The following is a 16,092-nucleotide window of genomic DNA, read 5'->3' as shown; positions in this document are numbered from 1 at the left end:
CTGACAGCTGAATGTTGTCCTCCTCAACATGTGGACAAGACTCAGACATTTGTATTTTCTTTCTAGTTTTTGTGGTCTCGTTTCAGTGTGTTGATCATCAGTTTCTCGACAGACTTTAGGGTCTCTTCTCTTCCAGAGAGGATGGAATATGTAAATGCAGCCAGCTAGCTCGTGCCACTGTCTGCCTGTTTGCTTTTATGTGGGATTTGTGCAGCTTGTTAGCGGAGTACAGCTCTACACATCACAACTCACCCAGCAGAAGGCTTTGGCAGCCAGTTGGCAAAGAGGTCTCTTTGACAATACAAGGCTTTTTGCTTAGGAACTGGATTTTCATTCTGCTTATTTTCCCCAAACTGGGCTTATTGAGTTGAGTTCTATATATTTTTGCTGTCTCTTGTTTGGAAGGGAGTCCACGGTTAATTATTTCTCCATGACAAGTAGATATCAGCCTCATTAGGAGGGTAAATGTAAAACATTTCAGAGTTTCTCAGGTACAACACTACACTAGGATGACAAGGGAGCAGATCACAAGGGTACAACAATGTTAGATGTGAAGGCGTTAATTCAATTAAATTAGCTGTGTACCACCATATGGGCACACTTTGCATGTGTGACACTGCCGATAGTGATATTAACATACTGCCTATTGACATGTTGCCAATTGAATTTCTCTGTGTTTTCTCATCGTTTGATGTATCTAATCACATGATTTACACAAGTTTCTGAAGGATGTATAGAACATTATAGGACTCACAGTATATAATAAGGGTTATAAAAACCTCACGTTCAGTTTGTGAGTAATTACACTCTTCATTACCATACTCACATGATTTCCTCTCATAGGGCCAAACAAGGCATGTGTTGCCTATAAACAGGATCATGGTAAAGTGTGTTTATCCCTGTTTCAGCATGACGCTTATGCCCTCATGCTATCCTACCATGTAGGATAGAGGCCAGGGCAGGGAGCAAAGGCTGCATGATAGTCAGGACTCCAGAGAGAAAGAGAGACACTAAACCAATGACATGGTTTGCGCATACAAGGGATAAAGACAAACTTAAGTAAATAAGACTTAAAAACACATGCTATGTTTATTTACTCTTTGTGGAGAGATGGCAAAATGTGTCTGTATATATGTTAAGTTGTCTTAAACATGTGTAGCTATTGGTGCCAGTGAATCACAACTAATCTGGTGTTGGAAGTGAGGATGGCCATAGCAACAGCGCATCTGAAAAAATAGGAACTCATTCACTTGGATGGTCTATACAGGGTTCCCAAACATTTTTTGGCCCGTGACCCTTTTTGACATCAGCATTTTTTAGCAACCCCACCATGTAAAACAAAAAGGTGATGCAATCATTTTTTATTTTTTTATTTCTGGCTATGACAGTCTGTTACAAATCATTATGACAGTACTTTTGACAGTGTTTCAATCTGAAGGAAGTATGGTTTGAAGTGACTGAAATGCAGCAGAAAGGTACTGGGAAGTTCAGAAGATCATCAGGCAATAATGTTGTATGTTCTTCTGTGTAGAAAAGAACCCCATCATTGGTTGTCTTTCCCCCCAGTCTGCTTTAATGTCTGGTCTTGTCCACTTTGTTCTGATGAGGCTTGTGGGCATTGTAAAGGGAAACATTGTACATTTACATTTACATTTAAGTCATTTAGCAGACGCTCTTATCCAGAGCGACTTACAAATTGGACTTCTATGCTCGTTTCAAGGCAAATAACACTGAAACATGCATGAGAGCACCAGCTGTTCCGGAAGACTGTGTGATCATACTCTCCGCAGTCAACGTAAGTAAGACCTTTAAATAGATCAATATTCACAAGGCCGGAAGGCCAGATGGATTACTAGGACGTTTACTGCGAGCATGCGCTGACCAGTGTCTTCACGGACATTTGCAAGCTCTCCCTGTCCAAGTCTGTAATAACATGTTTTAAGCTGACCACCATATTCTCTGTGCCCAAGGTAACCTGCCTAAATGACTACCGGCCCATACATTACATTTACATTTAAGTCATTTAGCAGACGCTCTTATCCAGAGCGACTTACAAATTGGTGCATTCACCTTATGACATCCAGTGGAACAGCCACTTTACAATAGTGCATCTAAATCTTTTAAGGGGGGTGAGAAGGATTACTTTATCCTATCCTAGGTATTCCTTAAAGAGGTGGGGTTTCAGGTGTCTCCGGAAGGTGGTGATTGACTCCGCTGTCCTGGCGTCGTGAGGGAGTGTGTTCCACCATTGGGGAGCCAGAGCAGCGAACAGTTTTGACTGGGCTGAGCGGGAAATTGTAAAGGGAAACAGAAGACACATACGTGTTCCTGAGAGTCTTGTCTTTTATTTGATTTCAGTTTCTCTCTCAACCCCATATTCAAGTCACCTAGTTTGGAAAATGCTGGCCAGTAACTTTAACTTCCCAGGATCTATGCCTACCGATGGCCTTACAGGCACTCTCTCCCTACCCGCGGCACCCCCTCCCCTGTATTCCAATGCGTCTAAAAAGGGTATTTAATTCAGATGAATGGTTATATGCAATTATTCTTTAAAGAAACCCTGAATATGCTAATGGTTTTCACAGGACCCCCCTGAGTCTTTAATCATACTGAAGAATGTGGAACACCCCCGGACATCTAGGATCCATATCTTTCCATGTGAACACTGCCAGGGACTCGTAACTCCCAGAGTTAAGTTAGTCCATGGAAAGTATTGGAGTACAGAGTCAGACATAGCTCAGCTTACTGTAGGTAACATGTAAGTACAATGGTTAAATGGCACTATTAAGACACACAGTAGTCTAATGAGACCATGTTGACAGGAGAACAGTGTTGTTGCTGTAACTGTATGTTATTTGAAGTCCATGGAAGATAACTGCATATTACTGTTGTCATTGAATTCTCCTGAGTCCTTGTCTCATCGTACTGCTCACGTGTGCAAGCCTACTATCGCCTGGAAGATGGCACATAAAAGAAGCCTTAGCCTCGAGGGGATCAAGCGGGAGAAATGTCTTAACAGTGTATGAAACACAAAAACTCCCACTGATGAAAATCAATAATGACATAACAGGACTGTTTTATGTCCAACTCATGGAAACTTCAAAGCCAGCGAGGCTGCTGGAACCAGGTACACAGAAGCCAACAAGCTGCTGCAGTGGCAGAGACAAATGTATTCACATATAGACAAAGAGGTGTCGCATGTGATGGGAACAAAACAGAGTGCCTACGTAGAAATACACCTGCAGGCCCCAAAACAATGCTTGTTCTCTATCGAGTAAGCCTCTCGTTTTAAAAAACTTGATGATTTTCTCCTGCAGCTTTCAAGTTGACACTTTTGAGAGGTCCAGGAGGATATTTCTTTGTTATTATGAAGGACCCCACGAAGACAGACACACAGACATACACACGGACACACACGTGTTGGAATTAACGGTGTACTGTAGGCCCATCACTCCCAGTGCCCAGCCCTCGGGCCGCAGCTTATTCAAATTAAGCCTCTCAGAAGGCGTAGTGGGGTTTGAGTCCCATACAGCTCTTTCTGCTGGTATCATAAGCAGGGTCGTGGTGTGGAGAAGAAGGCGTCATGGTCTGTCTGTAGTGTTTCCGTACATTAAAAAGCAATGGTGTAAAGTACTTAAGTAAAAATACTTTAAAGTACTACTGAAGTCGTTTTTTGGGGTATCTGTACTTTACTATTTATATTTTTGACAACTTTTACTTCACTACATTCCTAAAGAAAATTATGTACTTTTTACTCCATATATAATCCCTGATGCCTGAAAGGACTCGTTACACTTTGAATGCTTAGCAGGACAGAAATGGTCCAATTCTGAGATTTGGAATGTGCCCCTGGCTGTCAGTAAATTAAAAAAAACATGAACAATTGTGCCATCTAGTTTGCTTAACATATGGAATTTGAAATTATTTATATTTTCACTTTTACTTTTGATACTTAAGTATATTTAAAACCAAACACTTGAAGACTTTTACTCAAGTAGTATTTTACTGGGTGACCTTCACTTTTATTTGAGTCATTTTCTATTTAGATATTCTTACTTTTACTCAAGTATGACAATTGGATACTTTTTCCACCACTGATTAAAACACCCTGTAGGATGGGTAGGGGTTGGACACACACGCACACACACACACACACACACACACACACACACACACACACACACACACACACACACACACACACACACACACACACACACACACACACACACACACACACACACACACACACATCATAGCTACATTTCCCCCCCATATTTCTCTTTCTTTCTTTAGCCTCTCTAATGAGCTATGGCTGAAGATGACAAGCAGTGTCTCTAATGGCTTGTAATTATAACACACATACGCACGTACACACACACCACATGTTCATGCATGCATTACCCTCATGTACACGCCCACACTAACGCTCACCCAATAAATCCATTCTAAGAAGTGGATGCATGTTTCATGATTTGATTTTACATTTTAAATTACACTAAAAAGATCACTACACTGGCAACAGTGACATTGCTTTGTGACAAAGGTGGGTATAGAATAATTATAGACGAACACAGTTTTACACGGGCAAGGACACACATGACATGAAGAACATGCATGTTCTGAATATCATTATTTCACTGACTACAAACATTCTGTACTTCATTGTCTTAAATCTCATGGGAATGGAGCCTACATTTAGAACTTGCAATAGACTTGAAACTAAATAAATGATAACTATATATCTGAGCCTATTTTGGGATAATCTATGAAAAATGTATATACCATTTACTATAATTGTCTCTTATCATTGTAGCAGGAAAAGGTCCCCTGTGCCAAGGCACGCTACTTCACAGCATGGCTTCTTCCCAAGCACACCAGGATCCATGTGAAATAACGAATGAATGAGCAATCGCCTCTCAGTTCTCTTTCTTTGAATGAGGGAATATAAAGTTTACGGAAATTATATCCACATAAAACATAACACACACACACACACACACACAGTGTGATTAGCATTCAGATGTTATAGAACTACTATGCGAGTCGAGGATATTGACTGAGCTCTGCTATGAGATGCTGTGAAGGGTTTCAGAAGAGTCTGAGTCATTACAGTCATTACTTCACTTAGATCGACTGTGAATGAATTGCAATACTCTTTATGACTCAGACATAAACAGTCCTCTACAGGAGAGCCCATTCCCAGGGCCTAGACTTGATTGTACGGCCAATCCCGCCGCTGTTCACTCCTATGAGAAGAAATACTGAACTGCATGGCCATATAGTTGCTTTTGATATCACCAACACTGACATCTTGTGGACATTTCATGCTATAACTAATATTGTCTAATTGAGTGCTTTATTCATTTAGAATATTGAATATGTAAATGAGAGGGTGTGTCTCAGAAGGCAAATTATAGTGTGTGATAAAGCAAAAGACAAATACACTGTAACTACTCCAATACACTTGTCATGTGTAACCTTCAACCAATCACTCCTCAATTACATCATTGGGCAGCCCTGTAATTTGTCAATTTTCTCACAGTAATATATTCAGACTTCTCTATAACTGGTTAGAGTATTTGTTCATTTGAAGGGCTGAATCCATGCCACAGTAATAACACACACACACAGGTGGCACAAAGTCAGTCATTCAGCTGATGATCTCTCGCATATCAGATATGTAAAGCGACATTCTCATTCCTCTAGTGCCACATCCTATTTCATCTCAACACAGAGGTTGTCATGTGGTTAGTTGGTGGATTCAGGTTTTCAAGGCTGTTTAGGGCTCAATGTTACAGTGTTGGTGATGATTTTAAAAGGCCTGAGGTACTGTGGCATCATCCCAACGTTGCCACCAATTTTTATTTTTATTTATTTCACCTTTATTTAACCAGGTAGGCTAGTTGAGAACAAGTTCTCATTTACAACTGCGACTTGGCCAAGATGAAGCAAAGCAGTTCGACACACACAGAGTTGCACATGGGATAAACAAACATACAGTCAATAATACAGTTGATTTTAAATTTAATTTTAATGTAGCTAATGTGTTGGACTTAGAAGGGAGCAATCAGGATGCTTGATCCAGTGACACTATGGTGATAGGGAAGGAATGCTATCTCCTGTGCCGTAGATGTCAAGACCTCTTGGGCGAAGATCCTGTTGTGTATATTGTGAAGTTCTTTAAATAAAGATGTCCTGTTTGCCTGTTGATTATGGTCTATCTTTCATACAATAACCACTAGGTGGCACCATAGGTCACATTATCAATCCATGAATGAATCATTCCATCATATATATCATGGTATAGGGTTTCATAAACCAACCATGGCATACGGGTAGAAATGATTTATAACCTACTTTACTATAGGCCTACGGCAATATACATACCTTATAGCTGATGTGAGTCAGTTATAATGATGTTAGTAAATCAGGGGTTTAAGAAAAGAGTGATGATCTGGGACCTCTGCTCAGTAATCTTTCTGGTGTGGTCCTAAAATCTCGCGATACATTCCTCTCATTTCTCTCCATTGTTCTTCACCAAGGGTAGGTACCATACCATTTCTAATCTCCTCCCATAGAGATAGTTTGACGATGCAACATTGTATCTGTCCTATGGTGTCTATGCAGCATGGGCTGCTTGCTCCATTGAAGTAGTCAATTTTCTTTTTCTACTACATCTACGAGTTGGTAAACAAACTGAAAGGGTGAATACTGGCACCTGGAGTGTGTTGTTTGAATAGGTATAAAGCTAAGGTTACTGCCACCTGCAGTTATGTAATGTTTGCTCATAAGTATAGTTCATTGGCTGATCCCGCCTGGTGACCTGGATGGAATTATGTGATCCTTCCTTAACCCATAGGATGCCCCAGCCAGTGGTGTAGTGGAGGGTGTACGCAGGTATACACCATATACCCACTTATTTTACAGTGAGCATTGCACATAGTCACTTGTTAATCCCCACGTTGTATATCAAAGTAGTGTAGTGGGAGTATACACTGTATCAATTAATAAGGCTGATGGAACAGATGAAAATGTTTAGCTTAAAATGTTGATAAACTATTAGGCTATTTCTTCAATATTTTAAGCGCAGAAATGTGCGCACGGCGGTAGGCCTACGTGCTAATGTTCCAAAATGCAATTAGCGGAAAACACCTTTCTAAAAGGTGCACTGCACATGCAAGCGGTTTCATGAACAGAAATGGAAATATCCATAAGAAATGTAGAGACCTAAAGATGCAACAACTGTCATGGATTGCTAATATGGCTGCTCGACAATAAAATAAAGTTGAAAGAAAACCACTAGAACAGGAGGACGCATATGAGCGAGTCTTTATAAAATAATTGCCTCCACGTTTCTATGGTGGGATTTTATTTATATGCTTCATAGTACAGATGCAGGATCTTAATTTGAGCCATTTCATTCCGCAGGAAAATATCCTGCAGCAACAGGAAATGTGAATTATTATGGGGATTATAATTGAAGACATTTTTTTGTAGGGGTTGATACATTTTTCATTTGGGCAAATTAAGTCTGACAATTAAAGTGTCATTTGCAAACTTTAGAAGCCTTTTGAAACCTTGAATACACTACAGGTTTGCATTTTCTGCTGTACAGGAACATTCTCAGCAACAAAAGAGTGATACAATTAAGATCCTACATCTGTAGGAAGTAAATAAATTAAGGAACAAGAAAAATATATCAAAGTTAATGATAGGCCTAACCATCTTCTTGTAGACGGAAAGGCTTTCCCAAACACTGTCTCAATTAAATGTTACAAAGTAGCTTATGCTTAAATGGCAGAAGGATATCAAGATTATTTGCATCAATGCAGTGGCCATTTCCTTTGCAAACTCCATCTCGTGCTACAGAAACACTGGTAACCAAACAACAGTGCCTGTGCACATGAATTAAAGGGATCTACACTTTTAAAAAAAAATAGTAGATTATTCCCAGACCTCAAAAGTGGGCTCCTGGTGTGGTTTAAGCATTGTTATGGACTTAGAACATCTAATGTATTTATCTACACAGTGCAATGTCTCAAATCACTGCCCTGGGGCATTGGAATGTGTTTTTTTAGACCAGAGGAAAGAGTGCCTCCTACTGGCCCTCCAACACCACTTTCAGCAGCATCTGGTCTCCCATCCAGGACCAACCTTGCTTACCTTAAAAGGCAAGCCAGCAGTGGGATGCAGAGTGGTAAGCAAAGATTGTGGATAAATGAAGATGTCCAACTCGGGCCATTTACCATTGAAAAAATGGTCACAGTTCTTGTCTGCTTAAGGAGTGGCTCTCCTATAGGCACCAATGCATTAGCAACTGGGTCTGGTCTGCTTCGTTCATTGACTGTATATGAACCAGGAAAAAGCAGCGAGTGAGATGTCTCGCTTCCTTTTCCACCTCTGATGAAAGTCCTCAATGGTGCTGCCCAGGCTTTTAGGTAGTGTTGCTGGGATATGTGTACTATCCTATCAAAGCTTTCGTATCCCCACCCTTTACAATGTTCTTGCTGTAAAATGTTTGGATGGGAGAAGTCGAGATGTGGGACGTGTGAGATAGATCACTATGAAGGAGATGTTGAATGTTTAGTAGAAGAGAATGACCAAGGAGCAAAGCCTTTTAACTGGGGTGGGGCACCTGAAGCGAAATCCTTGGAATGCCCGATTTGGGTGAAAGAGACTAAGGTTGGCAAAATCAGGGAAGTTAAGAGAGTCTCCTATGCGAAAGTTGTCAAAAGGGCAGAAAGATCAAATATCAACGGAAGGAGTTTGTTTAGGTGCCCATAAAAGCCACATTTTTGTATTCATCCTGTATCCTGTAGCGTATTCGCTCACTCCCCCTCAAAGATTTTAAAAGCATTGGATTGGTGTGAAATATGGTATCTACTCATGGTGAGAGACTTGGAATTTAGCCTCAGATGAACCGGATAGGTAGGCCTACACCGCAGGCTGAGTATCACCAGCAGTACCAAGACATTTTTAATGTGAAGAAAGTGGACAATTCTGTCATTTTTATCAATGGTGGTAAATAGCACTGCCTGTGTGGAATTGATGTTTCTTTTGTGCATTTTTTTATACCCCCGTCCAGTTGGCGACGCCAGTACTCCTTTTGTATGTAGTTCGCTATAAGACCTCACCAAAGAAGAATAAGGCTTTTTTTTTGCGGTACTAGTTCTCTATCTATCTCTATGTCTCCTTCACGTCAAGCAGACATTTTTGGTCTTACGTGAATTAAGTAGCGTACTACTTTTACAGTTCTGTGGTCTCAGGTGAATTCGTGGAAGGGAATGCCGAGCGGTGAAAGGTCCGTTAGTGAAGCGCCTGGGAACGGCAACATTATGGGTAAGTTAATTCATACTGGAACTTTTGCTATCGGTTGTGTCCTCGGGGAAGTCAGCTAACGTTAGCTACTAAAAAACTTGCCAGAATTAGTTAGGTAAGTTAACGTGTTTAACTAGAAAAACAACGATAGCTCGAAAATGACTGAGTACTCTGTGGCATTAACTGTATTTGTTCGACTGTGAAGTGTGTTTGGTCCCTGACACAGAGTCGGCTAGTACTAGCAAACGATAACTAACTTAGCTAACGATACAGTAGGTAGATACCCAACTAGCATTTTGAGATACAAACAGTGAAGTTCTTAAGTTGATATTCTTCACACAGCATATACTTTGGCCACGTTACTGGCCAAAGGATATGCTGTGTGAAGAATGTCAACTGAGCAACTTCAGATGCCAGTTGTGGTGCTTGTGAGAAGTTGGCAACCCCAACAAAGGCTCATCATAACTAACGTTACGTTTCTAGCTAGCTACATTAACTTACCTACAGTAGCTAACAGAACTAACGTTACATAGTTAAGTTAGCTTACTAGCTACTAGTACAGATAGAACGAGGTTAGTTATAAACACGTTTGCCACGAACTCGCTAGTTAGTGGGTTGTGATGCCTGGATAGTTGACGTCGCAGTTTGCTTGCTAGCTGTGAATGGCTGCTATTCTGAAAAGCCGACGTAGCTAATGTTAGCTTGGTTTTAGATGTAAAATGTCATTGTTGGTCAAATAACCATTAGTTAATTCAATTAGGTTTAATCAATGCTAAAGTCAGTGTGGGGGGGAACCTGGAGCAAAGTTATGAATCTACTAACTTCCTCAAACATCTAGTTGGATACACTCGAATGATGTAGGTATCAAAATGTCAAACAAAAACGTTCTATTGAGCATCAACAAAATGTTTTACTCGGAGTGGGGTAGGATGACTGCAGTATCTACTTTTTTAGAAAACCTAGTCCTTTACATGAGACTGGATTCATACTGTGGTACTGTACTCACATGGTGGATGCTCTGACTGAGCGACTGTGCCTCTGTTATTCCTCCATGTGACCTGTAGCGTCTGTCATGGAATGGCTTGCAGTGGGTGTAGAGGCAGTCAGATATTCACCCTAGCCATTCAAATGTTTTCTCTAGTCGCTATGGAACGCATGCAATGTTATTACTTTAGCTTGAGTAAATAAATGCGGTTTCCCACCATATCTCTGTTGTTATTGAACAATTGCCATCTCTCCATTATTGTGGCTAAGGTAGCCTAGTGGTTAGAGCGTTGGGCCAGTAACCGAAAGGTTGCTGGATTGAATTCCGAGCTGACAAGGTACAAATCTTTCGTTCCGCCCCTGAGCAAGGCAGTTAACCTACTGTTCCCCAGGCGCCGAAGACGTTGATTAAGGCAGCCCCCTGCACCTCTCTGATTCAGAGGGTTAAATGTGGAAGACATTCAGTTGTACAACTGTCTAGGTATCCCCCTTTCCCTAATAAGTTTTGTATCATTCAGGGGTAGGGGTGTTGGTGACACCTGTGTTTTTTATTAACATTTTTAATTTTACCCCTTTTTCTCCCCAATTTCGTGGTATCCAATTGTTGTAGTAGCTACTATCTTGTCTCATCGCTACAACTCCCGTACGGGCTCGGTAGAGACGAAGGTTGAAAGTCCGATACACAACCCAACCAGCCGTACTGCTTCTTAACACAGCGCGCATCCAACCCGGAAGCCAGCCGCACCGATGTGTCGGAGGGTACACCGTGCACCTGGCAACCTTGGTTAGCGCGCATTGCGCCCGGCCCGCCACAGAAGTCGCTGGTGCGCGATGAGACAAGGACATCCTAACCCGGGCGACGCTAGGCCAATTGTGCGTCGCCCCACGGACCTCCCGGTCGCGGCCGGTTACGACAGAGCCTGGGCGCGAACCCAGGGACTCTGATGGCCCTTAACCACTGCGCCACCCGGGAGGCGACACCTGTGTTTTGTTATTCATAGGATAAATGCCATCGGGCTTGTCCTTTTCTGAAAAATCCTCAGGCTCTTCTAAACGAGGAGTCTGGAAAATTGATTTTTGTCATTTCAATTGGTTGGAAACTGAGCATTTCTGGGTTGTAAGGCCAATTGAATGCGTGACAGATGTTTCCTATGCACTACAGGCCAAGCCTTCCTCAGTGTGATGACCTATTGTCCACAGTGACACAACAGAATGAGTCCAGTCTGTGAGTCAGTGTGTCACATGGCGAGGCCTGGGACTGCCAGGGTGTCTGTGATGTCACAGACATCAGTTTGTTTAGGTTCCCATAAAAGCTCAATTTTTGTATTCTTCTGTCATATTTGTTCAGTCCCCCTCAAATATTGTAAAAGCATTGTTTTGGTGTGAGATATGGTATCCACTCATGAAATTTAGCCTCAGATGAACCGGGTAGGTTGTAGGGCTGAGAATTGCGAGGGACCTCATAATAATATCGCTCTACTAGTGAAGGGAGAATGGATCAACCGTCCATGTAGACCACTCAGGACTATCTTACTCCTACAGACTTAACATAATTCCTAAGTTACAGTATAGAAATAAAATGGATTGTGATGAAGACACTCTATAGCATGCAAGACAGACTGATGGAGAGGAAGGAAAAACTACACACAAACACACACTGGTAAGTCCAGCGTCTGGGACGATGCAGAAAGGTCATGGGAGGGGTCAGACTTTCTGAAGCAGCACAGAACAACATTCTCTACTGTGTATCCTCTAGTATTTGCAAGCCAATGTCGGTTTACTGTGCTAGGCTAACCTGCTAGGCCTTGCTTTATGGTTAGCTTAACACACCTCTTTCTAACCTTGGGCTCTCTGAGGCAGGCTGGCCTTAATCCCACCACATCTCTTCTGGCAGTTTACCCACCACCAGCAAAGAAGAATAACAAATCTACTCTGCTTGAAGGGACCATGTAGCAATGTGAGTGGGAACATAATGTATCAGGCTATCAGTGCATTGAAAAGCATGGGGAAGAGTGGTGGAGGCCTAAAGGAGAAGGCAGTGCTGCTTTCCTGGAGGTATGTAGTGGCCTTTCATAACAATTGCTTTAACAAAGGTTGAGGTGAACAGCCAAGACACAGATGTCCACCACACCACATGTCCCTCTCAGTGACTCTGGCCTAGGTGGAAGCTCTCTCTCCAATCTTAACAGTGGTATTGGAAATGTATCATGGGTGTTGCCTTGAAGAAGACCTGACTTCCTTTAGTATATGTCAACAAGGCTCTTATGCCTGCTATATGAGTCAGGAAGCTGCGGTAGATGTAGCCTATATTTTACTCTTTCTTTTTTTCATAAGATGAGGCTAACTTTTATGACCCTCCCCTTGGACTCACGGAAAAGAATGGACGGCTCATTGTTATTGGCTCTGACTTGCACATCAAATGTATCTTCTCAGTGCAAGCTAGCAAAGAGATCAACATGATGATGATGATGATGATGATGCTGCTGCTGTCTCGGCTATGTGCTGAAGTGGTTGCCATTTGTCTGATCAGCGACAGGCACCACTGACAGTTGTACTGTATACGTGACAGACGCTTCTGCTCCAGAGCAGACAGACAGACAACAGGAAGAAGTGGCTTGGGCTGTGAGGCATGCTACAGTAGGCTACATCTTTCAATTTATAACCCTCAAAGACAATGAGCTTGAGTGAAGGATAGGTGGGGCAGATCCTCTCCTATGGAGAGCATGATCTCAAAAGCCAATGATCTGAAAAACTGTAGAGGAATGAACAGCCTCCTGCTCTGAGCAGTGCTTTACTGGCAAAAACAGCTCCTCGGCATAATAATCTCAATATTTTTGGCCCAACTGTCTGGGTCTGGGATAACCTGAGTGAATGCTCAAATTCTTGCCACCCTGATGTTGATGGCTTTACACTACAATGTTTGAGAGATGAAACATGTAGGAAATTGCTTTTTGTTAGTGTGAGGACTGAAACATGGAGCCTAACTACTGACTCGGGATGATTTGCTATTCGTCAGTCTCTCCAACACTGGAAGCCGTGTGACGAGGCCTGTGGGCTGTCGGCCAATGGGATTTCACAGCTGTGGGCTGGTAGCCAATTGGATCTCATTTCACATTAGCCAGTGAAATGACTGAAGGATGCGTCATCACCTCAACTCTGGGATTAACCAATGACAGCTCCCATAAACAGACTAAAATACTGTAGGAAGTTTGAGTTGTAACTCCAACAACACTGACCGTCTGAAGTGAGCTGTATGAGTGCAGGATTAGGCTATTGGAATGCTAGGTAGGTTGACCGTGCTTTAGCCTGAACTTGTCTGTGTCATTACAGTTGGTAAATAGGTTATTTTTCTTCTCTTAACTGAGACATTTTTTTGGCATCTGGGCCCACACTCCTCTTTAGTAATGGCTGCTATCGTATTTAGGTAAAGACCCGTTACCGAGGGTCTTTCATGTCACTTTACTGGCAGCCAGGGAGCTGTAAAATAATCTGAGGCTAAAATCCAGTTTTCCAGAATAGACTCATCATGAATTGTGATCAATCTCCATGTTTTACTCTCTCTCAAATTCAAATTCAAGCTGCTGAAAAACATTGTGTCAATATTGCCAAAGCAACAATCTATACAATATACATTGTAATAAAATTATAAACAATAACAAATAATATAAAATGATAGTTGATAATAATAAAATTAAATACAAAAATAATAACAATAAAATGGTAACAGTCAATAGTAGAATGTAATGTAATAAATATAAATATGGAAAATGAAACTAACTAACTTGTAACTAAATAACGGTCATCTTTACCATTACATCAGTACTACAACTACTATCATCCTCTCTCTCGCTCTCAAAAATATTGAATATCTAGATAAGCGTTTAGAGGCCCATTATCAGCAACCTTCACTCTTGTGTTCCAATGGCACGTTGTTAGCTAATCCAAGTTTATCATTTTAAAAGGCTAATTAATCATTAGAAAACACTTTTGCAATTATGTTAGCACAACTGAAAACTGTTGTCCTGAGTAAGTAAGCAATGAAACTGACCTTTAGACTAGTTGAGTATTTGGAGCATCAGGACATTTGTGGGTTCGATTACAGGCTCAAAATGGCCAGAAACAAAACTTTTTTTCTGAAACGCAGTCTTCTTGTTCTGAGAAATTAAGGCTATTCCATGTTAGAAATTGCCAAGAAACTCCCTTCACAGAACAGGGTAAACTGGCTCTCACCAGAATAGAAAGAGTGGGATGCCCCGGTGCACATCTGAGCAAGAGTATAAGTACACTAGATTGTTTCTCAAACTAGTTAAATGCCTCAAGTCCTCAACTGGTAGCTTCATTAAATAGTACCTGCAAAACACCAGTCTCAACGTCAACAGTGAAGAGGTGACTCCGGGATGCTGACCTTCTAGTCAGTTGCAAAGAAAAAGCCATATCTCAGACTGGCCAATAAAAATATAAAATATTTAAGATGGGCAAAAGAGACACTGGAGAGATGAACTCTTGCCTAGAACGCCAGCATCCCGGAGTCGCCTCTTCACCTTTGACGTTGAGACTCTGTTCGCCTATGTAAATACGCCATAAAAAATCTGCCGTTTCCAGCTACAATAGTAATTTACAACATTAACAATGTCTACACTCTATTTCTGATCAATTTGATGTTATTTTAATGGACAAAAATGTGCTTTCCTTTCAAAGACGAGGACATTTTCTAAGTGACCCCAAACTTTTGAACGGTACTGTGTATGTGTGTCTGTCTGAGATGTTTATGTGTGGGTTTGACTACGAATAACCTAGCCCAATAAAACATTGGTAACATCTCTTCAAATAGAATAAAGAAACTGAGTTGGAAAAGAATGGTTATACTCCTAGTTATTTGATCAAAATTACATTTTTGGTGAAAGATGCAGGAACTAGCATTAACCAAGCAAACCAAAATGATGTGTACCCCCACCACACATCTGCTGTTCTGATTGAGTGCTATAGGCAAAATAGAGAAGCAAGACCTATCAGGTGTGATTGACACCTGAGAGTGCGTCAGGGCTTTTATCTGCAGGCATGAATGTGTTATTCTGACACAAGATGGATAGTGGACTCATTTGTCGGTCTTAACTTATATATTGTATTTCACTTTTCTTTTTTCTTTTATGGTGTGGTGCTCCACCTGTCTACCGTGGTCTGTGAATCATTCTGCATCTCCTCTCATCCACCACCACCTCACTGTCAACCATCTTGACCTGCACACTCTCCAAACCAGCTGTAAGTATTATTGTGACTGATTACCACTGTACATTTAGGCTATAATATTTACTTATTTGACACTGTTAAGAGACACAACATGAACACAAGTATATGTGGACACCTGCTTCTCTTTCCAAAATGATGGGCATTAATATGGAGTTGGTCCCCCTTTGCTGCTATAACAGCCTTCACTCTTCTGGGAAGACTTTCCACCAGATGTTGGAAGATTGCTGCGGGGACTTGCTTTCATTCAGCCAGAAGCACATTAGTGAGGTCAGGGCTCTGTGCAGGCCAGTCAAGTTCTTCCACACCGATCTCGACAAACCGTTTCTGTATCGACCTCGCTTTGTGCACGAGGGGCATTGTCATACTGAAACAGGAAAGGGCCTTCCCCAGACTGTTGCCACAAAGTTGGAAGCACAGAATCGTCTAGATTGTCATTGTATGCTGCAGCGTAAAGATTTTCACTCACTCGCTCTGGAAAAGAGCGTCTGCAAAATAACTTAATGTGAAAATGTCCCTGCACTGGAACTAAGGGGCCTAGCC

At 41.6% G+C, this 16,092-nt stretch overlaps 1 protein-coding gene across 1 annotated transcript in view; it reads left to right on the top strand.

The window, feature by feature from the left end:
- The first annotated feature begins 8,996 nt into the window (after nt 1–8,996).
- The window catches only part of LOC127909331 (septin-7), a 53,233-nt gene continuing 46,137 nt past the window's right edge, over nt 8,997–16,092 (top strand). The window contains exons 1-2 of the mRNA XM_052470120.1: nt 8,997–9,342; nt 9,978–9,979. Of these exons, the coding sequence (XP_052326080.1) occupies nt 9,288–9,342; nt 9,978–9,979 (57 nt within the window). The 5' untranslated portion in view covers nt 8,997–9,287. The remainder of the gene's footprint in view (nt 9,343–9,977; nt 9,980–16,092) is intronic.

This window comes from Oncorhynchus keta, chromosome 19, assembly GCF_023373465.1.
Source record: "Oncorhynchus keta strain PuntledgeMale-10-30-2019 chromosome 19, Oket_V2, whole genome shotgun sequence".
In the NCBI taxonomy this organism is placed as follows: Eukaryota; Metazoa; Chordata; class Actinopteri; order Salmoniformes; family Salmonidae; genus Oncorhynchus; species Oncorhynchus keta.
Note: the sequence above shows the minus strand (reverse complement) of the source record. Positions and strands in the feature narration are given on the sequence as shown.